General features: G+C 40.4%; 1 protein-coding gene across 4 annotated transcripts in view; it reads left to right on the top strand.

Annotated features, from left to right (window-relative positions):
- The window catches only part of ZRANB3 (zinc finger RANBP2-type containing 3), a 368,725-nt gene that overhangs the window by 302,122 nt on the left and 40,163 nt on the right, over positions 1 to 26,440 (top strand). For all 4 annotated transcript variants that reach the window (XM_053596787.1, XM_053596786.1, XM_053596789.1 and 1 more), the window contains 3 exons: positions 737 to 856; positions 5,369 to 5,548; positions 8,327 to 8,479. In XM_053596787.1, coding sequence (XP_053452762.1) covers positions 737 to 856; positions 5,369 to 5,548; positions 8,327 to 8,479 — 453 coding nt within the window. The remainder of the gene's footprint in view (positions 1 to 736; positions 857 to 5,368; positions 5,549 to 8,326; positions 8,480 to 26,440) is intronic.

Genomic DNA, 26,440 nt, shown 5'->3' with positions numbered 1-26,440 from the left:
TTTTTAGAAGCTGAATAATGTGTTCTGTTAGCTATTCTGACATATACTGATTGCTCCCCTTTCTTGAATCATTCTTAAAGGCAACATTGTTCAATTTAACACCCACTATTTCTCTACTTTTTAAAGATGTGTGTGAGTGCCTCAGTTCCTCACCTCATTGGAGATCATGATACAACATATACTTAAAATAATGGGGAAAGAAGAAAACTCAAATGGTAGATTAAAAGTGCTGTTTTTCCAGTTAATATTTGGGATATTTCAAAATTAAATGCACTTCTCTTCATGAATCCTTAACATATAGGCAGAATCATCTTTCTCCACATCTGGTACATTCTTCCTTTGTAATTAGTGATCCTGTAACTGTAAACTTAGTCTGATCTGTATTTCAAATATGAGTATCAGTTTACATGGAATTTTACTGAAAACAACATTAGCTTAATTCAAAAAGATTTGTGAAGCTTTTGCAATATACAAGGCATTGCCCTTCACATTGATGGGAGAAAGATGAATTAGACAGACTCTACCCTCAAGTAGCTTAAAAGATTAAAAATATAAGAAATTGTTATAAGAAGCTATTAAGAAACTTGGTTAAGAATCTTGTATAACATTTACCAATCTGTCATCTTAACCAATTTTCATTTTTTTATGTGACTATAAAAATAAGCTATAAAATATATTAAAAAGCTGGGTATATTGAGGTTCGTTCTAATTTTGCCATTTTCTTTGTTGGTACTAGACTCGTTATATTAGGATAGATGGAAGTGTTCCATCTTCAGAGCGAATACATCTGGTTAATCAGTTTCAAAAGGATCCTGATACTCGTGTTGCTATCCTAAGCATTCAGGCTGCTGGCCAGGTAAGAAATTTTAGGTCTAAATTTGATAATGTAATGTCATTGAAATAATAAAAAGACCATTACCCATAACTTTGGTTTGTAAAGTTGTAATGTTATATGTGGATGTCTTGTGTGATAAATATTTATTCTACTTCTGCAAGTACTAGAAAGTATAATAGGAAGAAGTCTCAACATCTTTGATTCAAGTCTTCCTAAATCTTTAGAGAAAGAATTTTTGAAAAGAGTATAGTTAATTTGATTGTAATACTTTTTTCCATGACCTGTTTTTCTTCCTTTACATGTGCATAGATTTTTCTAATGCCATTTTTATAGTCCTTATCTTACTTGGTTGTGTTGCATCAGGATCTGTGAGGCAAGGTGGCCTAAGGGAAAAGAACTCATCTGTTTCAGGACTTTGAGTGCCGGTGGTTTGTTTCTTAGGATTAACTTTGGCTGTAAGTAAATAAAAACTCAGATTAAGAACTCACATAAAGGATAGGGTGCCAGCCCCATATACCAAGGGTGGTGGGTTCAAACTTGACCCCAGCCAAACTGCAACAAAAAAATAGCTGGGCGTTGTGGCGGGCGCCTGTAGTCCCGGCTACTCAGGAGGCTGAGGCAAGAGAATCACCTAAGCCCAGGAGTTGGAGGTTGCTGTGAACTGTGTGACGCCACAGCACTCTACCAAGGGTGATGAAGTGAGACTCTGTCTCTACAAAAAAAAAAAAAAGAACTCAGATTAAAGCCCATTGGTGGCTGAGGCCTATAATCCTAGCATTCTGGGGGCCACAGCAGGTGAATTGCTTGAGCTCACCAGTTTGAAACCAGCCTGAGCAAGAGTGAGACCCTATCTCTAAAAATAGCTTGGCAATGGGGAGCAGGTGCCTATAGTGCTAGCAACTAGTGAGGCTGAGGCACAAGAATCACTTGAGCCCAAGAGTCTGAGGTTGCTGTGAGCTATGATGTCATAGCACTCTACCAAGGATGACAAAGTGAGATTCTGTCTCAAAAAAAAAAGAGAAAGAAAAAGAAAAAAAAAGAAAACTCAGATTAAGAGTGACAAAGAATATACAAAGTTTCATTCTCTCATGTGGATAGTCCAAACCTAGCATGATGGTTCCATAAAATCCTTAGGACTCATCCTCTCCTGGCTTTCTGCTTTATCACTACTTGCAAATATCTTTTTTTTTTTTTTTTGCAGATTTTGGCCAGGGCTGGTTTGAACCCACCACCTCTGGTATATGGGGCCAGCGCTCCTCCTTGAGCCACAGGCGCTGCCCTACTTGCAAGTATCTTTTATCTAAAAGGGCTGTTACAGTTTCTTAGTCATACCTGTAGACTAGGTAGCTGCCTGGAAAAAGGCACACTACATGTCACTGGCCTGCAGTAGTCCATTGGCCACACCTACCTTTATTCCAGTAGTAGCCCTTATTCCAGGTAGCCCTCTTAAGTCAGGTTTTATATTACAAAGGGAATAAGTGAATAGATATTAAGGAAAGCAGTGGCAGTCTCTGTCACACTATGTAAGAAGAGATCATTCTGGACTTTCTCTGCTTTCTAAAATATTATGATATAAATGTCTAAGCCAGGATATTTAACATAGGGAAAATTCATTGTGCATATTGCTGTACAAACCAACCTGGTATATGCCAAAGATTTGCTTTTATCCAACTGACTGATACGCATATATAGATAATTGTATATATAGAGAAACTCCATAAGGATGAAGTAGTTCTAGAACTCACTAAGAGTTCTAACAAAAAAGAGGTTTGTCTCCACACTTCCCCTCATGTTGGATCTAGCTCCTATAATCTGAGTTTTGTATGTTAAGATATTCCAGCTATATCGGTGCCTGTGGCTCAAGCAGCTAAGGCGCCAGCCACATACACCTGAGCTGGCAGGTTCAAATCCAGCCTGGGCCCGCCAAACAACAATGACAGCTGCAACCAAAAAAATAGCAGGGTGTTGTGGTGAGCACCTGTAGTACCAGCTACTTGGGAGGCGGAGACAGGGGAATCGCTTGAGCCCAGGAGTTGGAGGTTGCTGTGAGCTGTGATGCCACAGCACTCTATCCAGAGCAACAGCTTGAGAGCTCTGTCTCAAAAAAAAAAAAAAAAAAAGATATTCCAGCTATAGAGAATATCATCAAAAAGAGCTTAAAATTAGTAATGGGATACTCATAGAGGGAAGAGGTGATAAGTAGAAGAAAGCCAGACACAGCGGAGAGTCTAGGACCTTTTGATACTAAAAAGTGTAATTAAAAAATAAAAAACTTTTTTGGCTCGATGCCTTGGCTCAAGCAGCTAAGGCACCAGCCACACACACCTGAGCTGGCTGGTTCGAATCCAGCCTGGGCCTGCCAAACAACAATGACGGCTGCAACCAAAAACTAGACCGGCGATGTGGCAGGCGCCTATAGTCCCAGCTACTTGGGAGGCGGAGGCAGGAGAATCACTTGAGCCCAGGAGTTGGAGGTTTCTGTGAGCTGTAATACCATGGCACTCTACCCAGGGAGACAGCTTGAGTCTCTGTCTCAAGAAAACCAAAACAAAAAATAAAAGACTTTTTCAAATAAATGTACAAGGTACTCACATTTTATCACTAAAGACCTTATATAATCCTTGGGCAGCGCCTGTGGCTTAGTGGGTAGGGTGCCAGCCCCATATACTGAGCATGGCGGGTTCAAACTGCAACAAAAAATAGCCTGGCATTGTTAGCCGGCGCCTGTAGTCCCAGCTACTCAGGAGGCTGAGGCAAGAGAATTGCCTAAGCCCAAGAGCTGGAGATTGCTGTGAGCTGTGATGCCACAGTACTCTACCGAGGGTGGCAAAATGAGACTCTGTCTCTAAAAAGAAAAAAATAAATAGACCTTATATAATCCAAGACTCATATAAAGGTATTGGAGTAGTAATAACTTCATAGGAATAATGGAAAATAGAAAGGTCTTTGTTCTTTGTGCTGTGACTCCTATATTTAATGGCTTGGCAATTTCTTAGGGTAATGTTGACTTGCAGCATATTTTACCTTTATGTTTGTGTAGTCATATGATACTTTTTATAAGCTTAAGGATGTCCCTTCTTAAATACTGTTTATTTTTTCAGCATATTCTCCATTTTTTTTTTTTTTTTTTTTAGAGACAGAGTCTCACTTTGTTGCCCTTGGTAGAGTGCTGTGGCGTCACAGCTCACAGCAACCTCGAGCTCCTGGGCCCAGGCAATTCTCTTGCCTCAGCCTCCCAAGCAGCCAGGACCATAGGCACCTGCCACATTGCCCAGCCTTCTCTTTGTTGCAGTTTGGCTGGGGCCAGCCTTGAACCCACCACCCTCTATATAAGGCGCTGGCACCCTACTCACTGAGCTATGGGTGCGGCCCTTAGCATTATCTCTAACAATTTATGACATTTCAGTCCTTAGTAAGTGCATGGTTTAGCATCATGGTTGTTGGCTCTGTCCATGTTTTTATTACTTCTAACTTTTTTCCAAAGTGACTGAATTTCAGTGAATTTTTCCACTTGAAAATTAGTGTCACCATTGTATTATTGCTAATATGACTTTGTTACGATTATGTAAATAGATTATGTTAAAATGGCCTATCAAAATAATAGCATATCCCATAAATGCATCAATGTACAAAATTATGATTTAATAAAAAATAATTAATTAAAAAAAAACAGAAAATGAAATAATAGCATAGCAATCATAAAAGTTACTCACTAATGGAAATTCCACTGCATGCAAACAGTATGAATTAGAAGATGTTCCCAAAAGATGATAGACAGTTCTGTTGTTACCTAACATCATTTACTCCTCTATGGCAATAATATAAGAACGTTCACATTTCATTCAGCTTACCAACTTTAAAGTCATGGATTTTTTGACCCATTTTTCATCTGAGGATATTTATATTATTTCATATATTGATTACAAAATAAGACAGTTAATATTTTTATGTCACTAATTCAAACTCATAAAAATGCAATTGAACAAAAAAATGCATTTGCATTATATAAATATATTGAAACATAAGGCAGTAAACTTCAGGGTCTTTGTGATACAATAGGAGAAATTTTACAGGAAAAAATGAATATAACCAGAGACATGATTTTCTTGTTGTATAGCATGGCAAATGAATTATATGAAGAGGATGTCAATGTTCTCTGTCCAGTTGCTATGGATACCATATGTTAGACATTATATTCTCATTTATAATCTATTTTATTAGATTTTTCATTGGTAATGTGAATTCAGTCTTCATCAGAGGGAAAAAATGATTTAGTTTATATATATGTATCAAGCTGACTTTTGAAATACTAAAATACCTTTTATATGTATTTTTTGTAGTTCATCCAGCTGTCTTGCATTAAGCAGTCTTCATTTGCCTTTCATGAATTAAATCTTCTTAATTTTGCCTAAAATGAATGACTAATTTGTTTTTAAGCCCTTCAGTGTTCTCTTTACTATTTAACATATATATGGGTCTATGATATATTCTCAATTTATTTGCATCTTAGTTTCTTTGCTTTATTTTACTTAGGGATTAACATTTACTGCCGCAAGTCATGTTGTATTTGCTGAGTTGTACTGGGACCCTGGACATATAAAGCAGGCAGAGGATCGTGCCCACCGAATTGGACAGTGCAGTTCTGTGAATATTCACTACCTCATTGCAAATGGGACTCTAGACACCCTAATGTGGGGAATGTTGAATCGCAAGGTAAAGCTTGAGTTTAAACTAAGTTAGCAACTTACTTGTTATGATACTAAACCTATATGAGTTAAGAGGCTGACTTTTAGTGTTTTCAAAGCAAACATAAGTACACCAAGATAATGATGATAATAGAGACAAAATTCAGAAAAGTCTTCAATTAATAGTACCCTACCTACTGTCCTCTATAATAAAGAGAGGCATGAATTTCCATGCATTCCTGTTATCTTCTCAGCCCTTCTACTACTTCAGAGGATAGAAGGATTGGGTCAGATAGCAAAGAAATATGTTTCTTGTTTCAAGCCCCAAATCATTTTTGTAACCTAAGAACAAACCCTTTCCAGAAGGATTCTTGTGTTCCCAAGTAATGTAGACCAAAAGACAGCCTATACCCAGACTCTAGAAAATGTAGGAATAATGTAGTTTCTTGTGTCCTCTCTACTGTCTCTTCTCAACCTTGAGAGAGATTTATAGAAAGAACTTGACTATGGATTAGAAGATTTCTGTCTTAGTTTAGGCTGCAGTATCACCCCCATAGCTTGACGGGGTACTGCCTGGACTGGCTCTCTTTGATGGCTCCACCCATGGTGTGGCTTCCTGTGGGAGTGGGGATCACAATCCAAGGCTCCCCTGGGCAGCCCCACACCTAGAGCTCCACTGGGCATTCAGCATATTCTTTGAAATTGAGGTGGAAGCAGACCTTCCTCCTACCCCCAGGCCTGTGTAATCTGGACCTACAGCAGAGCTTAGTCCATCTCTATTCCCGGCTTTTGTTGACATGGCTGATTAAGTCTGCAGATCACATCCTGACAATCACTTAGCACACCCTTAGTGTTCTCTGACAATCACTCTTATTTTTCGCAATAAACAGGCTCAGAGTTTTCCAAAACTTTGAGATCTTGTTCCCTTTTGCTTGATAATTGTGCTTTCATGTCTCTCTTTTACTTTGCTATAAGTAGTCAGGAGGAACCAAGCTGTTCCTTCAACAATTTTCTTAGAAAACTCTCAGCTAAATATCCAATTTTATTGTTCACAAGTGTTATCTTCCACAAAACACTAGAACATAAACACAATTGGGCAAATTCTTTGCTATTTTATAACAAGGATGGCCTTTCTTCTGGATTCCAATACCATGTTTCTCATTTCCATCAGAGACCTTTTCTTTCTTTCTTTTTTTTTAGAGACAGAGTCTCACTTTATTGCCCTCAGTAGAGTGCTATAGTGTCACAGCTCACAGCAACCCCCAGCTCTTGGGCTTAGGCAATTCTTTTGCCTCAGCCTCACAAGTAGCTGGGACTACAGGCGCCCCTACAATGCCCAGCTATTTTTTTTTTGCAATTTTTGGCCGGGGCCAGGCATGACCCTGCCACACCCGGCACCCTACTCCTTAAGCCACAGGCGCCGCCCTACCCGGCTATTTTTTTTGTTGCAGTTGTCATTGTCATTGTTGTTTAGCTGGCCTGGGCTAGGTTCTAACCCACCAGGCTCACTGCATGTGGCCAGGGCCCTAACCACTGTGATGCAGGCTCAGAGCCATATTTCTCACACTTCTGTAGGGTAGAAGTTCAAAATTAGGGTGCCAGCCCAGTTGAGTTCTGACGAGGGCCCTTTTTCTGGGTTGTTGACTGCTGACCATTTGTTGTATCCTCATACGGTAGAAAGAGAGGTAGAGAGCTTTTGGGAGTCCTTTTTATAAAGACACTAATCCCATTTACGAGAGGTCTACTATCATGATCTAATCACCTCCCAAAGGCCCCACCCCCTAACACCATCACACTGGGAGTTAGGTTTTAAACTTTATGAAATTTGGGAGGACACAAACATTCATTCAGTTGCAATGGTTTGTTAAGTACTGAGTATACATATTCAAAATTGTCAATCATTTGTAGGTTACATTTCAAGCCATATAAATACTAAATACACGTTTTTATGAGAAAAGCAAATAGTATACTATCTCTAGTTCGACTTGTTTTTCATTAAGCATAGGAATCATTGAGTTGGTAATTTGGTTGTAATTTTGAATAATTATTTCTATAATTGAAATTATTTTTCCCCTCTGAAACTCAAGTTAAAACTTAATCACCAATTGTGGCAGTTTTGAGAGGTGGGTCTCTAAGTGGTGATTGGGTCATACGGACTCTGCCTTCATGAATGGATTAAATCCATGTGTGGATTAATGGATTAATAGGTTCTCATGCAAGTGGGACTGAGGGCTGTATAAGAAGAAGAAGAAGAGGGCAGGTGCAGTGGCTCTGCCTGTAATCCTAGCACTCTGGGAGGCTGAAGCAGGTGGATTGCTTAAGTGTTAAGCACCCACCTACTTGGGAGGCTGAGGCAAGAGAATCATTTGAGCCCAAAAGTTTGAGGTTGCCGTGAGCTATGAGCACTCAACCCCAGAGTAATTGAGTGAGACTCTGCCTCAAAAAAAAAAAAAAGAAGAGATCTGAGCTAGCATACTCAGCTGCCTCACCATGTGATGCCCTCCATCACCTACAGACTGCTTAGAGTCCCCACCAGCAAGAAGGCACTCAGCAGATTAGTCCCCGTTACCTTAACTTCTCAGTTTCTATAACTGTAAAATTATTTTTCTTTATAAATTACAGTTAGGTATTCTGTTGTAAACAATAGGAAATGGACTAAGACACGTATACTAAAGCCCATGATATATAAGAACAATGAAATTTTCTTTGTGGATACCTTGTGATTTAAATGCAAAGTCAAGTTACTACTTAGTGAATGTCAGCTGTGATAAACTATTGTAAAATTCATGTGCTTTTCATCTTATAGGCTCAGGTTACAGGGAGCACATTAAATGGTAGGAAGGAAAAAATTCAGGCTGAGGAAGGTGATAAAGAAAAATGGGATTTCCTGCAGTTTGCTGAAGCTTGGACTCCAACTGACAATTCTGAAGAGCTAAGGAGGGAAGCTTTGTTCACTCACGTAAGAAACTATAACTTTATGATATTGTTTTAAATAGCAACTCTCAATTATTTATGCTGTTGAAAGGATACTTCACATAAACCTATAAAGTCTCTTAGGACCAAAAATTAACATTAATAAGCTGGGTGCAGTGGCTCACGCCTGTAATCATAGCACTTTGGGAGGCCCAGGCTGGTGGATCGCCTGAGCTCACAGATTCGAGACCAGCCTGAGCAAGAGTGACACCCATCTCTAAAATAGCTGGTATTGCAACAGGTGTCTGTAGTCTCAGCTACTTGGGAGGCTAAGACAAGAGAATCACATGAGCCCAAGAGTTTGAGGTTGCTGTGAGCTATTATGTCCCAACACTCTACTGAGGGCAACAAGGTGAGAGACTCAGTCTCAAAAAAAAAAAAAAAAAAATTCAAATACAAAAGCTAATTTTAACATTGTTTATTGTATTATATTTTGGTCTACAAAAAAATTCCTGGAAAGCCTAGGTATTTAAAAAATACTCAGGCATGGCTCAGCACCTGCAGCACAGTGGTTACGACACCAGCCACATATATGTATATATGTGGCTGGTGGGTTTGAACCCAGCTCGGGCCAGCTACAACAACAATGACAACTGCAACAAAAAACTAGCCTGGCGTTAGGTTTGGCGCCTGTAGCTCAAGTGGCTAAGGTGCCAGCCACATACACCAGAGCTGGCGGGTTCAAATCCAACCTGGGCCCGCCAAACAACAATGACAACTTAACCAAAAAAATAGCCAGGCGTTATAGCGGGTGCCTGTAGTCCCAGCTACCCTGTTTCCTCGAAAATAAGACATCCTCCAAAAATAAGACCTACTTACAGGAAAGATAAGACGTTCCCTGAAAATAAGACCTAGCGCATCTTTGGGAGCACACCTTAAAATAAGACACTGTCTTATTTTCGGGAAAACAGGGTACTTGGAAGGCTGAGGCAAAAGGATCTCTTAAGCCCAAGAGTTTGAGGTTGCTGTGAGCAGTGACACTACAGCACTCTACGCAGGGCAACAGCTTGAGACTCTGTCTCAAAAAAAAAAAAAACGAAATAACCTGGCATTGTGGCAGATACCTGTCATCTCAGCTACTTGGGAGTGTGAGGCAAGAGAATTGCTTGAGCCCAAGAGTTTGAGGTTGCTGTGAGCAGTGATACCACAGCACTCTACCCAGAGCAACAGCTTGAGACTCTGTCTCCAAAAAAATATATAGCCTGGTGTTGTGGCAGATACTTGTCATCCCAGCTACTTGGGAGACTGAGGCAAGAGAATCGCTTGAGCCCAAGAGTTTGAGTTTGCTGTGAGCTGTGATGCCATAACACTGTACCAAGGACAACAAAGTGAGACTCTGTCTCAAAAAAAAAAAAAAAAATTGACTCGGCACCTGTAGCTCAGCGGCTAGGCACAAGCCACATACAACAGAGCTGGTGGGTTCAAACCCAGCCTGGGGCCTCCAAACAACAATGACAACTACAACAGCAACAACAACAAAAAAAATTGGACATTGGGCAGGTACTTGTAGTCTCAGCTACTTAGGAGACTGAGGCAAGAAGATCACTTAAGTCCAAGAGGTTGAGGTTGCTGTGAGCTGTGACAGAATGACACTGTACCGAGGGCAACATAGTGAGACTTTGTCTCAAAAAAAAAAAAAATAATAATAATATATATACACACACACACAGAGGCAGGGCTCAGTGGCTCATGCCTATAATCCTAGCAGTTAGGGAGGCAAAGGTACATGTATCACTTGAGCTCACAAGTTCGAGACCAGCCTGAGCCAGAGTGAGACTCCTATCTCTAAAAATTGGGCATTGTGTTAGGTGCCTGTAGTCCCAGCTACTGGGGAGGCTGAAGCAGGACAATCACTTGAGCTCAAGTGTTTGAGGTTACTGTGAGCTCTGATGCCATAGCACTCTACCAAAAGTGACAGAGTGACACTCTGTCTCAAAAAAAAAAAGAAAAAGAAAAAAAATGCTAGTCAGGTGTCTGGCAGCCACCTGTAGTCCTAGCTACTAGAGAGGCTAAGGCAAGAGGATCCCTGAGCCCAAGAGAGTGAGGTTGCTGTATGATAGAATGAAGCCATAGCACTCTACCCAGGGTGATAGTGAGATTCTGTTTCAAAAATAAATAAATAAGTAAAAATAAAAATTAAAAATACATAAATAAAACAGTGACTATTCTTTCTCTAAAATTCCCCAACTATTAAATAATGTTTACAAGTTCATTTCTAAGATAGCTATAAAAAATTTGAAATACATTCTCCATTCTCTATACATGTTTACTGTTTTTAAATTTTTTAATTATTTTTTATTAAATCATGACTTTGTGCATTGATGCATTTATGGGGTTCAGGGTACTACTTCAATATACAATGTGAAATGCTTACATTGAACTAAGTAACACATCCATCACAATTATACTCATTTCTTAATAGTTTTGAAATGTACCATTGCATCATATACATTAGGTGAGGTCCCCCCAAGTACCCTCCCTCCTCCCATATCCCCCCTCTCTCTCCTCTTCCCTTCTATTTTCTGGACTATAGTTATGTTTTGCCATTCATATGAGTATGTAGGTGGTTATATATTGATTTTATAGTAGTATTGAGTACATAGGATACTTTTTTTTCCATTGTTGAGATACTTTACTAAGAATATGTTCCAGCTCCATCCAGGTAAACATAAAAGATGTGACTTCTCCATCCTTTTTATGGCTGCATAGTATTCCATGGTGTACATATACCACAATTTGTTAATCTATTCATGGGTTGATGGGCGCTTGGGCGGTTTCCATGTCTTGGCTATTATGAATTGGGCTGCAATAAACATTCTGGTGCAAATGTCTTTGTTGTAAAATAATTTTTGATCATCTGGTTATATACCTAGTATTTTTATATACCTTATTTTTTAAATACCTAGTATTTTATATACCTTATTTTTACCAATCCTGGAATTGCAGGATCAAACGGTAGGTCTACTTTTAGTTCCTTGAGTGTTCTCCAAACTTCTTTCCAAAAAAGTTGTATTACCTTGCATTTCCACCAGCAGTGTAGAAGTGTTCCCTTCTCTCTGTATCCACGTCAACATCTGTAATTTGGGGATTTTGTGATGTGGGCTAATCTTACTGGAGTTAGATGATATCTCAAAGTGTTTTTGATTTGCATTTCTCTGATGATTAAGGATGATGAGCATTTTTTCATGTGTCTGTAGGCCATGTGCCTGTCTTTATCAGAGAATTTTCTGTTCATGTCTCTTGCCCACATAGAAATGGGGTTATTTATTCTTTTCTTATTGATTAGTTTGAGTTCACTGTAGATTCTAGTTATCAGACCATTGTCAGAGGCATAACCTGCAAAAATCTTCTCCCATTCTGAAGGTTGTCTATTTGCTTTACTTACTGTGCTCTTGGCTGTGCAAAAGCTTTTTAGTTTGTTCAGATCCCAGTAATGGATTTTTGGTGTTGTTTCAATTGCCTGGGGGGGGTCCTCCTCATAAAATATTCTCCCAGGCCAATTTCTTCAAGTGTTTTCCCTGCACTCTCTTCTAGTATTTTTATAGTTTCATGTCTTAAGTTTAAATCTTTTATCCAGTGAGAATCAATTTTTGTTCATGGTGAAAGGTGGGGGTCCAGTTTCAGTCTTTTACAGGTTGCCAGCCAGTTCACCCAGCACCATTTGTTAAAAAGGGAGTCTTTCCCCCTCTGAATATTTTTGATAGGCTTGTCAAAGATCAAATGACAATAAGTAGCGGGGTACATCTCTTGGTTCTCTATTCTGTTCCATAAATCTACCTCTCTGTTTTTGTGCCAGTATCATGCTCTTTTGAGCACTATACATTTATAGTATAGCCTGAAGTCTGGTAATGTGATACCTCCTGATTTGTTCTTATTTCTGAATAATGTATTTGCTATTTAAGGTTTTTTCTGATTCCATATAAAATGAAGTAGTATTTTTTCAAGTTCTTTAAAGTATGACAATGGTGCTTTAATAGGGATTGCATTAAATCTGTAGATTACTTTAGGTACTATGGACATTTTACCAATGTTGATTCTTCTCAGCTATGAGCATGGTATGTTTTTCCATTTGTTACCATCTTCAGCTATTTCTTTTCTCGGAGTTTCATAGTTCTCTTTATAGAAATCTTTCATGTACTTTGTTAGGTAAATTCCCAAATATTTCATCTTCTTTGGCACTATTGTAAAAGGAATAGAGTCCTTGATTGTTTTTTCAGCTTGACTATTGTTGGTGTATATAAAAGCTACTGACTTGTAAGTAACTTGATTTTGTAATCTGAGATGCTGCTGTATTCCTTGATCATTTCTAAGAGTTTTGAAGTTGAGTCCCTGGGATTTTCCAGGTATAGGATCATATCATCAGCGAAGAGTGAGAGTTTGATCTCCTCTGACCTATTTGGATACCCTTGATTGCCTTCTCTTGCCTGATCGTGATGGCTAAGACTTCCATTACTATTTTAAATAGCAGTGGAGACAGTGGGCATCTGTATCATTCCTGATCTGAGTGGAAATGTTTTCAATTTTACACCATTCAGTATGATATTGGATGTGGGTTTGCTATAGATGGCCTCTATCAGTTTAAGAAATGTCCCTTCTATGCCTATTTTCTTAAGAATTCTGACCATGAAAGGATGTTGGTTATTATCAAAGGCTTTTTCTGCATCAATTGAGAGAATCATATGGTCTTTGTTTTTTATTTTAATGATATGGTGGATTATATTTATAGACTTGTGTATGTTGAACCAACCCTGTAATCCTGGAATAAAACCAACTTGATCATGGTGTATAATTTTTTTGATGTGTTGTTGACTTCTGTTTGCTAAGATCTTATTGAATATTTTTGCATTGATATTCATTAATGATATTGGTCTATAATTTTCTTTCTTTGTGGATCCTTTCCTGGTTTGGGTATCAGGGTGATATTTGCTTCATAGAATGTGTTTGGAAGTATTCCTTCTTTTTCTGTGCTTTGGAAAAGGTTGTATAATATAGTACTAGTTCCTCTTGAAAGGTTTCATAGAATTCAGATGTGAGGCCATCTAGTCCTGGACTTTACTTTTTAGGGAGATTTTGTATTGTTGCTGCTAGTTCAATGATTGATATAGGTCTATTCAAGATTTCTAATTCTTTCTGGTTGAGTCTAGGAAGGTGGTATGCTTCCAGGTATTAGCCCATTTCCTTCAGATTTTCATATTTCTGGGCATAGAGATTTTTGTAGTAATCATTGAGGATATTTTGAAATTTCTGAAGTGTCTGTTGTTATTTCTCCTTTATCATTTCTGATAGACGGTATTAGAGATTTTACTTAGAAATTCTGTTTCTGGTTTCTTTTGGCCAAAAGTTTATCAATTTCATTAATTTTTTCAAAAACCAACTTTTTGTTTCATCAATCTTCTGAATGATTCTTTTGTTTTCAGTTTCATTTAAGTCTGCCCTAATTTTGATTATTTCTTTTCTTCTTCTGGGTTGGGGTTGGAATGTTCTTCCTATTTCAGTTGCTTGAGATGATCCATTAAGGTGTTGGCTTCCTCTCTTTCTGTTTTCTTGATGAAGGCTTCCAATGCTATAAATTTCCCTCTTAGGACTGTCTTTGCAATATCCCACAAGTTTGATAATTTGTGTCTTCATTATCATTTTGTTCCAAAAATTTGGTGATTTCCTTCTTAATCTCGTCTTTGACCCAGCTATCATTCAGCTTAAGATTATTTAGCTTCCATGACTTTGTTTGAGTATGAACATTCCCATTGCTGTGAAGTTCAGCTTTTATTTCATGGTGGTCTGAGAAGATAAAAGGAATAATTTCTATACTTTTAAATTTGCTGAGGTTAGACTTGTGTGCTAAGATATGATCTATTTTGGAGGATGATCCATGGGCTGATGGGAAGAATGTATATTCAGTTTTATTAGGGTGAAATGTTCTGTAGAGGTCTGTAAAGTCCATTTGTTCTAGGGTCAGCTTTAAGCCTAATATTTCTTTGTTTAGTTTCTTCTTGGAGGATCTATCCAAAACTGTCAAAGGGGTGTTAAAATCTCCAACTATTATAGTGCAGGAAGATATCAAGTTGTTCATATCCATTAGAGTCTGCTTTATGAATTGAGGAGCATTCTGGTAGGGTGCATAAATGTTAATTATTGAAATCTCTTCATATTGGGTGTTTCCCTTGACAAATATGTAGTGACCTTTCTATCTTTCTTTATCTTTCTTGGTTTAAAGCCAATTGTATCTGCTACTAAAATGCAATCCCTGCTTTTTTCTGGGTTCCATTTGCCTGTAATATACAAGTCCATCCCTTTACTCTGAGTCTATTTTTATCCTTTAAGATAAGGTGAGATTCTTGTATACAGCAGATATCTGGTCTGAGTTTATGTATCCAATCAGCCAGCCTGTGCCTCTTTAGAGGACAATTTAAACCATTCACATTAATTGAGAGAATTGATAAACCTGGTTGTGTTTTGGGCATCATGTTTTTTGGATGTCCAGTGGACATTTTTAATCCTTTCACCACTGTGGAAGTTGGGTTTTGTTCAAAAATTTCTGGATGAGTTTACTTTGGAGGTAGAGCATTGTGCTAGTCATTGTGGAGGATGGGTCTGAGAATATCCTGGAGAGCTGGTTTGGTTATGGCAAAGTTCTTCAACATGTCTATGTCATTAAAGTATTTGATTTCTCCATCACAAATGAAATTCAGTTTAGTTTATTAGAGGATCCTGGGCTAGAAGTTGTTTTGTTTTAGGAGACTGAAGGTTGATGACCATCTTCTTCTGGCTTGAAACGTTTCAGCTGAGAGATTTGCAGTCATTCTGGTATTTCTCCCTTTGTAGGTGATGCTTTTCTTACGTCTGCCTGCTTGCAGAATTTTCTCCTTCATCTTAACTTTGGCAAAGTTAATCACAATGTGTCTAGGAGATGCTTTATTTGGATTCAGTCTTTCTGGGGTTCTGAAACTGTCTGCTATCTGAAATTCTGTATCTCTTGCAATGTTTGGGAAATTCTCTTCCAAACTCTCTTGTGAGTAAAGTGTCTGTACCTTTAGGACCATCATCTTCTCCTTCAGGAATTCCTATAAGATGAATGTTTGATCTTTTGGAGTGATCCCACAACTCTCTTAGGGAATGATCAGTTTTTGCTCTCCCTTTGTCTACCTCTTTGAGTGTTTGCGAACGTTCAAAAGCTTTGTCTTCAGTTTCAGAGATCCTTCCTTCTGCCTGGTCAACTCTATTACTGACGGATTCTACTGTATTTGGGAGCTCCTCAACTAACTTCTTCATTTCCTTGAACTCTGCTATCTCTTTTCTCATTGTGTCCATATCTTTGGTGACTTAGGCTTTGAATTTATTAATTTCTTGAGACAACTTTAGAACTACTCTTTGGAATTCAATTTCTATCTTTTCTTCCATTCTATTTATCTTATTTGCAATCCGTATTCTGAATTCAATTTCTGACATTGCTGCCATCTGTCTATGCATGGCATCTTCAGTTGTATCTCCTTTGTCATTTCTTAGGGGAGTTGATCTACTCTGGTTATTCATGTTGCCAGAGTTCTTCTGTTGGGTCCACACCATGTTTATTTTCCACTGTTTGGTTATTAGAACTGGTAGGGTGAGATTGAATTGGGGTTCCCAGGTAGTAGAGATAGCCCCTTACCGAAGCTCTAGGCTTTGTAATTGTGGCTTATCTCCTACAACCTTACAAAGGCCCCTTTAAGATATTTGGCTAGAGACTCTGAGGACCTACTTGGTAAGATAGCACAAGCAAGCTCTGTTTTGATATCAGCCATCCTCTACCCTATGCTAAGAAACCACAGTATTAGATTTAAATCTCGACTGTGAAGAGCTAATAAATAGCTATGGCACCTAGTCCCCACCCTTCAGTTCTTTTCCACTACAGAACTTTGAAGATCAACTTCAGAATGTCCCTGAGTGGACAGCCCCAGACACGGGTTCCAACCAAATTGTCTCAGGCTGTGCAAAACCTGCCCAACAGAGAGGGATTCAAGGGTCTCCAACAGCACAGTTGGAGACAGGGATCCACACTCCCACCCACCAGACTCAGTCCACACTGTTGTCTGCTTCTCTGCTCACAGGCTCAGCTGGGGCCAGGGGCAATGCCCCCGCCCACCAGTCTCAGTCCACACACAGCTAGCCTCTGCTTACAAGACCAGTTGGAGTCAGGGAACCATGCCTCTGCCTGCCAGTCTCAGTCCACTGCCTGGCAAGCCTCTGTTCGCAGGCTCTGGTGGAGTCAGGGCACTGGGTCTGCCCTCCAGTCTTAGTCCACACACAGCTAGCCTCTTTTTGCCCTACCAGTTGGAGTCAGGGTACCATGCCCCCACCTGCCAGTCTCAGTCCACTGCCTGGTAAGCCTCTGCTCACCAGACCTGCTGGAGGCAGTGGACCACGCCCTAGCCCTCAGGTGTTGGTTCACACCCAGTAAGCCACTGCTCAAGGGTTCTGTTGGAATCAGGGGATCATGCCCTTGCTCTCAGGTCTCAGTCCACGCCTATCAAGCCTCTGCTTGCAGGCCCAGCAGGGGCTGTGGACCAATGCTGTCTGCCAAACTCAGTCCACACAGGGCAACCACTCTCCTGCTGTGGGTACAGTCAGAGCCGGGGGGGTTCTGCACCCCGTCCCTCCAGACACAGCCCGAACCGGGGGTCAACAGTACCACTGTCTTGGCATAGTCCTCCCACCTAGTTTCCCTTTCTTCCTACACCCTCTTTCTTCCTCATTAGTCACAGATTCCGTTCTGATTGTTGGCCTTCCACACTACGCCCAGATCTCTCAGGACAAGACCACTCAATGCTCTGCGGGGGGGCAGAACTTCAGACTGCTATGCAAGGTGGAAAGGGTGGACTGGGAGTTTGGACGTGGGGGGAGGGGAATACCTGTTTAATTTTATGCCTGACCGGGTGGTGTCTAGGTTCATAAGTGGGACCTCCCTGGAGAAAGAGACCTGGAGTTTAGCAGCTCTCTCCAGCAAGGTAAAATGAGAGATCTTTTGTTCCCTGCTTATTCGCAGATAGCCTGTAGCAGGACTCCTGCTTGGGGAAGGGGTGTCCCATCCTCTAGTTGATAGGCTTTGTACCTGTAATTTCTTTTCTTGCATGCTCTTCCTTGGAGTTACAACTTGCTGAACTTCTTTCTTGGCTCAGCTCCCCATCTTTGGCTTCATAAAGTCCGATTCCATCCAGTTTTTCTTCCTCTGCTCAGGAGCCTCTGCTGAGGGTTGCTACCACTCGGTCATCTTCCCAGAATTCCTGTTTTTAAAATTTTATCTGAAGAAAAATATATATCTGTGTACAACATTAAAAACAATTCACCTGTACAAAATCTTATGTTCTTGAATTACATGTATGTCTTTCCTACTTTAGTGTTATCTCGCGGATTCACCAGTATATATGTGTATATACAAGCAGTTTGACAGAAATGGTAATCTTAAGCTCAAGAGTTTGAGGTTTTTGTGAGCTGTGACACTATGGCACTCTACTGAGGGCAACAAAGTGAGACTCTGTCTCAAAAAAAAAAAAAAGAAATTGCAATTTTAGAATGTAGGGATCCTTTGTTTATTTTGCTTTCTTCTCCTTTGATGGTATGTATTTATTTGTTTATTGCTTGGCCAGAAAGTGAAATGTGCTTCAATTGACTTTAGGTGGGTATACCCTCTCACCACTCTCTTTACACCCTCCTGCCTCAGTCATCTTAAGAAATGTTTGATTTGTTGAAAGGTCCCAAGGAAATTTAGTCTACTGATCAACATATTTTTCTTGTGAATGTTATCAGAATTTCAGCATTTCCTATGGCAGTTTTTCTATTTATACTGATTTTTTTCTGATCCTTTCTTTTTTTTAAGCCTTTAAAAAAAAAATTTCCTATATTTACTATTTTTAGGGCACCTCCAATTTTGTCAACTAAACTTTACCAAATTAACCAAACTTGCCTTTTATCATCAAAAATTTGTTTAACTAAGAAGTTTGTAACAGTTCTAATTGAGCGGTTTTTAACAGCTTGTGGAAATTTCTATAGTGTCAGCATTTTAAGGAATGTTCATTTCATCTCTGTCCCAGCTCCCTGCTGCTGCAGCTGGAGGGAACTAAAGCAAAGAAGAGAGGTGTTCCACTGTGAAGAACAGATTATGTGTGTTAGCACATGACTCAGTTTAGCCTGTGAACCCCAGAGCGGGAGATCCCCTAATAGAAAGTGAGCCTGAAGGGCAAGGGCGATAAATTTAGGACAGGAAGAGAATCAGGAAGCCCCAGCAGCCTGGCTCCCTAGTTCCCCATAGTCTTCTTACTTCTGCCAATCCATCATATTTAAAATGCTATAAAGGATGGGGCAGCGCCTGTGGCTCAAGGAGTAGGGCACCGGTCCCATATGCCGGAGGTGGTGGGTTCAAACCCAGCCCTGGCCAAAAAAAAAGCTGTAAAGGTTATAAATGACTTTTAGAAAACCAATGAATTTGGTAAATTTCAAAAATTGAGCTTCAGCGAACTGAATTTCAGGTGAAATTGACTTCTAACTATATTGTTTACTGAGCAAATAAGGCACTTAACATATGGACTTTTGGCAAATTGTTTTTTTGTGAATTGACCTAGAGCCAAATATTAGTATGATTAGCATGGGAGCATTATAGTTAGAAAGAGGAAAAGTAGAAGAATGAGAACAAATTTTCTTCGACAAAATTTTTATATTAGTTTTAGTATCTCCTGCCTTCTTTGTCCCCTGCTGCCCTTTAGAATCACATCTTTTCTTTTCTTTCTTTCTTTTTTTTTTTTTTTGAAACAGAGTCTCAAGGGGTCACCCTGGGTAGCATGTCATAGCGTAACAGCTCATAGCAACTTCAGACTCTTGTGCTTAAGCAATTCTTTTGCTCAGCCTCCCAAGTAGCTAGGACTACAGGTTCCCACCACAATGCCTGGCTATTTTTTTGTTGTTGTTGCAGTTGTCATTGTTTAGCTGGCCCGGGCCAGGTTTAAACCCACCAACCTCAGTGTATGTGTCTGGCGCCATAACCACTGTGCTACAGGCACCGAGCCTTCTCTCTCTCTCTCTCTCTTTTTTTTTTTTTTTTTTTTGAGACAGTGCCTCAAGCTATTGCCCCAGGTAGAGTGCTATGGCATCAAGCTCACAGTAACCTCCAAGTCCTGGGCTTAAGCGATTCTCCTGTCTCAGCCTCCCAAATAGCTGGGACTACAGGTGTCCACCACAACGCCCGGCTATTTTTTGGTTGCAGCCGTCATTGCTGTTTGGCAGGCCCGGGCTGGATTCGAACCCACCAGTTCAGGTATATGTGGCTGGCGCCTTAGCCACTTGAGCCACAGGCACTGAGCCTTTTATTTATTTATTTTTTTTGAGACAGAATTTTACTTTGTCACCCTGGGTAGAGTTACCTGGCGTCATAGCTCACAGCAACCACAAACTCTTGGGCTCACCTATTCATTTGCCTCAGCCTCCCAAGTAGCTAGGACTACAGGCACCCGCCACAATGCCTGGCTATTTTTTAGAGGTGGGGTCTTGCTTTTGCTCAGACTGGTCTTGAACTTGCGAGTTCAAGCAATCCACCCACTTCAACCTCTCAGAGTGCTAGGATTGCAGGCACGATGCCTGGCCAGAATTTCCTTCTCATTCTTCTGAAGCCCCCTTTCTTATCCCTATTCAGGATCTGTGGCATTCATGAAGTCTAAATCTCTCTTGTCCAGAATCTCTTGTTTCTGAATATGCTAAAAGACTGGTTTCTTGGGGCTAATGAATATTAAATAGATATGTATAAACCAGGCTTTGGGAGCACAAACAAAATAAATACATGAATAACTACCTAGGGCATTTGAAAGGTTTCCCTTAGGAAATTTGAAGTTGGATTTTGAGAGATAAGTTCAAAGACTGTCGGTCCTATTTTAAGCAGAGGGAACACCAAAAACATGCCTAAAAGCACAATGATGTGAATAGATATCACTTGTTCTGGGAATAGGAAGTCTATATGAATTTGTGAGCTTAAAGTATACAAGAAGTGAATTAAAGGAGAGGAAGCCTAAAACTTTGGCACTAACTAGAATTGAAGAGGAGCTCACATATGCCATGCCAAGAAGTGTGACTTTGTTCTGAAAGTGTGTACTATCATCAGAAATTTTTAAGCAGATGAATGATATCAGATTTCTATTTTCAAAAGATTCTAGCTATAATGTGGGGATTCTAGCTATAATGTGGGGAAAAAATCAGAGGGGAAGGTCTTGGAGGCAGGATATTTGAGAAACAGATTATTGTCATATACTATATAATGGCATTTCAGTCAACTATGAACCACATATGCCATGGTAGTCCAATAGGATTATAATGGAGTTGAAAAAGTCCTATTGCTTAGTGACATCGTACTTATTATAACATTATAGCTCAATGCATTACCTTTTCTGTGTTTAGTTATGTTTAGATATACAAATACTTAACCATTGTGTTACAGTTGCCTGTGGTATTCAGTACAGTAACATGTGTGTCCGGATTTGTAGCCTATGAGCAGTAGGCTATACCATATAGCCTTGGTGTGTGGTGGGCGGTACCATTTAGGGCTGTGTAAGTACTTTCTCTGATGTTCACAGGACAAAATCACTTAACAATGCATGATGTATTTCTCAGAACATATCTCCAGCATTAAGTGACGCATGTCTGTAGTTCTGCCTGCCCTCCCAGTTTCAGGGGATCTCTGTCTCTCCATTCCCTCTCTGGGCTTTTTCCTACTGATTTTTCAGAGCCTGACCATTTGGTTGGGCCAGTTTAAGGTGGGAGGTGGGTGGGTTACTGTTCCCCCAGAGGCATGCCTCTTCTGTGCTTCCTTCTGTACCTTTGGCCGTGGGTTCTAGCTGGATTCTTTTTTTGAGACAGAGCCTCAAGCTATCACCCTGGGTAGAGTGCTGTGGTGTCACAGCTCACAGCAACCTCCAACTCCTGGGCTTAAGCATTTCTCTTGCCTCAGCCTCCCAAGTAGCTGGGACTACAGGTGCCCGCCACAATACCCAGCTATTTTTTGGTTGTAGTTGTCATTGTTTGGTAGGCCCAGGCTGGATTCAAACCCGCCAGCTCTAGTGTATGTGGCTGGCGACTTAGCTGCTTGAGCTACAAGAGCCACCTCTAGCTTTTGCCAAAATTTTACTTAAGAACTATCAGACACTCACAGGTCTACTATTGCTATTATTATTTTTTTTTTTTTTTTTTGAGACAGAGTCTCAAGCTGTCACTCTGTGTAGAGTGCCGTGGCGTCATCATAGCTCACAGCAACTTCCAACTCTTGGGATCAAGCGATCTTCTGGCCTCAGTTTTTTCTATTTTTAGTAGAGATGGGGTCTCGCTTTTTGCTCTGGCTGGTCTTGAACTCGTGAAATCAAGCAATCTACCTGCCTCAGCCTCCCAAAGTGCTAGGATTACAGGTGTGAGCCACCATGCCAGCCTATTATTATTCTTTATTACTATGTTAAAGCTTCTTTATCAAGGATATCCATGGGGAATTTGGGGGCACTACACCCACCCTGAACTCATTAACAGTGATAGTGCTAATAGAGAAGAAAAAATTTCAGAGGTAGAATAATCAAAATGAGACCTGGGTAGAATCCTGTGTAATAACATGTGCAAAAGAGTAGAAGTTGGCACGCGCTGGTAGCACAGTAGTTACAGCGCCAGCCACATGCACCAAACATGGCAAGTTTGAGCCCGGCCTGGGCCTGGTAAACCACAATGACAACTACGACAAGAAAATAGCTGGGCATTGTGGCAGGTGCCTGTAGCCCCAGCTACTCAGGAGGCTGAGGCAAGAGAATCGCTTAAGTCCAAGAGTTTGAGGTTGCTGTGAGCTGTGATACCACCGCACTCTACCAAAAGCGACATAGTAAGACTCTGTCTCAAAAAGAAAAGAAAAGAAAGAGTAGAAGCCATAGAAGCAAACATTTCAGAGAAACACCACAGCCAAGGGCATTGAGGTAGATAAGGAGAGGAAAACTGAAGCAGTGGCAAGAGATCCAGTTTAGTCTAAAACTGGAGGTTCCAAGCAGAGGACCTTATGGTTAATTTGGGTCAGCAGTGAGCACCAAGAGATTGTGAGGGTGGGAGAGGTGCTGTCTTAAGAACAGGTAAAGAGGGTGGCGCCTGTGGCTCAAGGAGTAGGGTGCCAGTCCTATATGCCGGAGGTGGTGGGTTCAAACCCAGCCCCAGCCAAAAACCACAAAAAAAAAAAAAAAAGAATAGGTAAAGAGTTCACTCAGGACATTGTGACTTTGCAGTGTCTCTGAATCTCAGCTGATGTCCAAGAAACATGTGAAGGTCAGGCCAAGAGCCTAAAAGAGAAATTATGGCACATAGACACACACTAGATATCGGCTGATGAGTTAACCCTGTAGGTTACATTCTAGTGATTTGTACATTATATTATATAATATTTTGCTATACATTTCAATTTTCCTTATTGGAAGAGACATTTGCATGTACTATTTTTGATGTCATTGTTAACAATAAGAAACATTTTCTGTTTTACCAATTTGGGCTTTTTTAAACCAGAGTGGTGTTTTGTTTATTTTGTTACTCTTCTCTGTGCCTGCAGAGTAGATCACTATCTATTTTATTCAACTACAAGAGAAGGAACATTTTAGAGAATCGGAAAAGAAGTTAGGCATTTCTTTTTTAGGATAACTTAAATCCATTTCTTTAGTTAGAGGATTAAAACCCTACTTCTGTCACTCCACATCCATTGAAAACAGACTCTTTTTGGCTTGATTACAAATGTTAGCGAGGGCTCTTTAGTTCCAGCTCCAGTCGTCAATCGTCTATGATACAGGAGACCAGCATGATGTCCCAATCACCCATTTGTAAAACAGGTTTATTAATTCTGTTAGGAATGGAAGCTGAATGACTTGAGACTCCTACCAGAGCTGCCCTTTGATCAAAGTCTATTAAACCTGACATCAGTGCTTTTGTTGGTGGCCTGTGCTTCCCTGGAATAGCACCAAGCTTTGAAGTGCTTTATTGTTTTTTATGAGTTTTACTAGATTTCCCCCCTCTTCTTCAGTTCTAATAACTGACTTTTAATCCTATCATAATGGCTAGGGGATTTGTCTCTAAAGACTAGTAGTTATACAACATGGTGCAAAACAGAGCAAATAGATTAGGTCCCTGAACCTTTTAGATAAAAATATGCATTTTGCCTTCTTAAGCATTTTGCAGGTTTTATTCCCAGCATTTCCCACTGGTCCGGGTCAGCTAAACAACAATGACAACTGCAACAAAAAATAGCCAGGTGTTGTAGTGGGTGCCTGTAGTCCCAGCTATTTGGGAGGGTGAGGCAAGAGAATCACTTGAGCCCAAGAGTTTGAGGTTTGTGTGCTATGATGCCATGGCACTCTACTGAGAGCGACAAAGTGGAACTCTGTCTTGATAAGTAAATAAAATAAAATTATTTCTTTTCCACCCACTCTCTTCTCTGGATTTTACATGCTAAATTCTTTTTTTTTGTAGAGACAGAGTCTCACTATACTGCCCTCGGGTAGAGTGCCCTGGCGTCACACGGCTCATAGCAACCTCTAACTCTTGGGCTTACGCGATTCTCTTGCCTCAGCCTCCCAAGCAGCTGGGACTACAGACGCCCGCCACAACGCCCGGCTATTTTTTGTTGCAGTTTGGCCAGGGCTGGGTTTGAACCCGCCACCCTCGGCATATAGGCCCGGCGCCCTACTCACTGAGCCACAGGCGCTGCCCTACATGCTAAATTCTTAATTTATTATTACCCAAGTGGCATGTTGTTTTAGAACAGCTCTTATACTGATTACCCAAATGTCCCACAGGGACAGAAATATAGGTCAATTTCAGATTACTGTCAGTCTCTGCTAACCTTTCCTCTCAACCTGCCTCTAGCACATAATGAGAATTTCTCAAATGCTATTTTCCAAAATTAGTCATTGCTTAAATAGTAAAAGAAATTCTTTTAAAAATAGCTTAAATAACTTAATTAAAAAGCTCAACTATAAAAGCTGTTATTTGAAGGCCCTTTCCTCTTTTGGATGATTTCTTCAGTTTTCTTGTTTTCTTTTAGTGGGAAGGTTGTGTTTGTTTTAACAAATCTTAAATAATGTTTTTTTCATGGTGAGGTAGAGAGGCTAGTGTTTAAAGAAACAAAGTCCTTAACATGATTGCAAGAGGGACTTTACCTAACAATTGCAATCAGTGTAACCTGGCTTATTGTACCCTCAATGAATCCCCAACAATAAAAAAAAAAAAAGAAACAAAGTCTTTAAAATGTACAATGGGACAAAAGATTCTGAAATTATTTAAACAGGATTCAGTGTATGTGACAGTAGCCTGTTGTATATTTTATGTATATATTTATGCTGATCTCACTTTGTTTTCTTGGCTTCTCTTAAAAATGTTTTCAGAACTCTATCTAAGGGCTGGGCCCAGTGGCTTATGCCTATAATCCTAACACTCTGGGAGGCCAAGGAGGGTGGATTGTCTGAGCTCACAGGTTTGAGACCAGCCTGAACCAGAGCAAGACCTCATTTCTAAAGAAAAGAAGCTGGGCATTTGGCAAGCACCTGTGGTCCCAGCAACTTAGGAGGCTGAGGCAAGAGGATCCCTTGAGCCTGAGAGTTTGAGGTTGCTGTGAGTTATGACGCCATGGCACTTCACCGAGGGTGACAAAGTGACACTGTACCCAAAAACAACAACAACAAAACTCTATCTAGGACAGTGGTTCTCAACCTTCCTAATGCCACAACCCTTTAATACAGTTCCTGTGGCTCGTGACCCACAGGTTGAGAATCTCTGATCAAAGAAGAGAGGCAATTGAGGGAGTGGGTAAGGCACTAAATCGAAAACAAGCAGATTAAGAAAACTCCTTGGCTCAGCGCCTGTGGCTCAAGTGGCTAAGGCACCAGCCACATACACCTGAACTGGCGGGTTCGAATCCAGCCCAGGCCCGCCAAACAACAATGATGGCTGCAACCAAAAAATAGCCGGGCATTGTGGCAGGTGCCTGTAGTCCCAGCCTCTTGGGAGGCGGAGAAAGGAGACTCGCTTGAGCCCAGGAATTGGAGGTTGCTGTGAGCTATGATGCCACTCTACCCAGGGCAACAACTTGAAGCTCTGTCTAAAAAAAAAGAAAACTCCTTAATGGTGAAATCTTTAGCAACTTTTCCAGTCAGCTCCTTGTTAGCTGCCCCTGTGTCATCTCTGAAGAAACGGACTATAGAAAAACTTACTGAGTTTCTCCCAGCAAAAACATGATGTCCCTATAGGGAAGTCTCCCATATAGAACCTCAGACAGCACTTTATTATCTTATTGTTAGATATATATGTGGATAGTGAAATGCCATGAGGCATTGAGAAAAGTCTCTCCTGAGAGAAACAGAGACCAAAACAGACATAGTGTCCAAACGTGAAATACAAAAGAAGTAGAGATGAAATGAGCTAAAGAAAACTTGAAAACGGGTGGCGCCTGTGGCTCAGTGGGTAGGGCACCGGCCCCATATACTGAGGGTAGCGGGTTCAAATCTGGCCCTGGCCAAATTGCAACAAAAAATAGCCAGGCATTGTGGCAGGCACCTATAGTCCCAGCTACCTGGGAGGCTGAGGCAAGCAAATAGCCTAAGCCCAAGAGCTGGAGGTTGCTGTGAGCTGTGATGCCACAGCACTCTACCAAGGGTGACAAAGTGAGACTCTGTCTCAAGAAAAAAAAAAAGAAAGAAAAGAAAACTTGAAAACAAAACAAAAACTACCATTTATAGCCTCAGAGAAGTAAAGAAAATATTGTGCTCATGAAATAGCAATGAGAAAAAGAAAAAGTGTCTACGGCCATACCACCCTGAACGCTCCCGATCTCGTCTGATCTTGGAAGCTAAGCAGGGTCGGGCCTAGTTAGTACTTGGAAGGCAGAAAAAGAAAAAGTGAGAGAATAGGAGCAAGCTTTTGGAAATTAGAACTG

Source organism: Nycticebus coucang, chromosome 7 (assembly GCF_027406575.1).
Source record: "Nycticebus coucang isolate mNycCou1 chromosome 7, mNycCou1.pri, whole genome shotgun sequence".
Lineage (NCBI taxonomy): Eukaryota > Metazoa > Chordata > Mammalia > Primates > Lorisidae > Nycticebus > Nycticebus coucang.
This window is presented reverse-complemented; position numbering and strand designations above follow the sequence as displayed.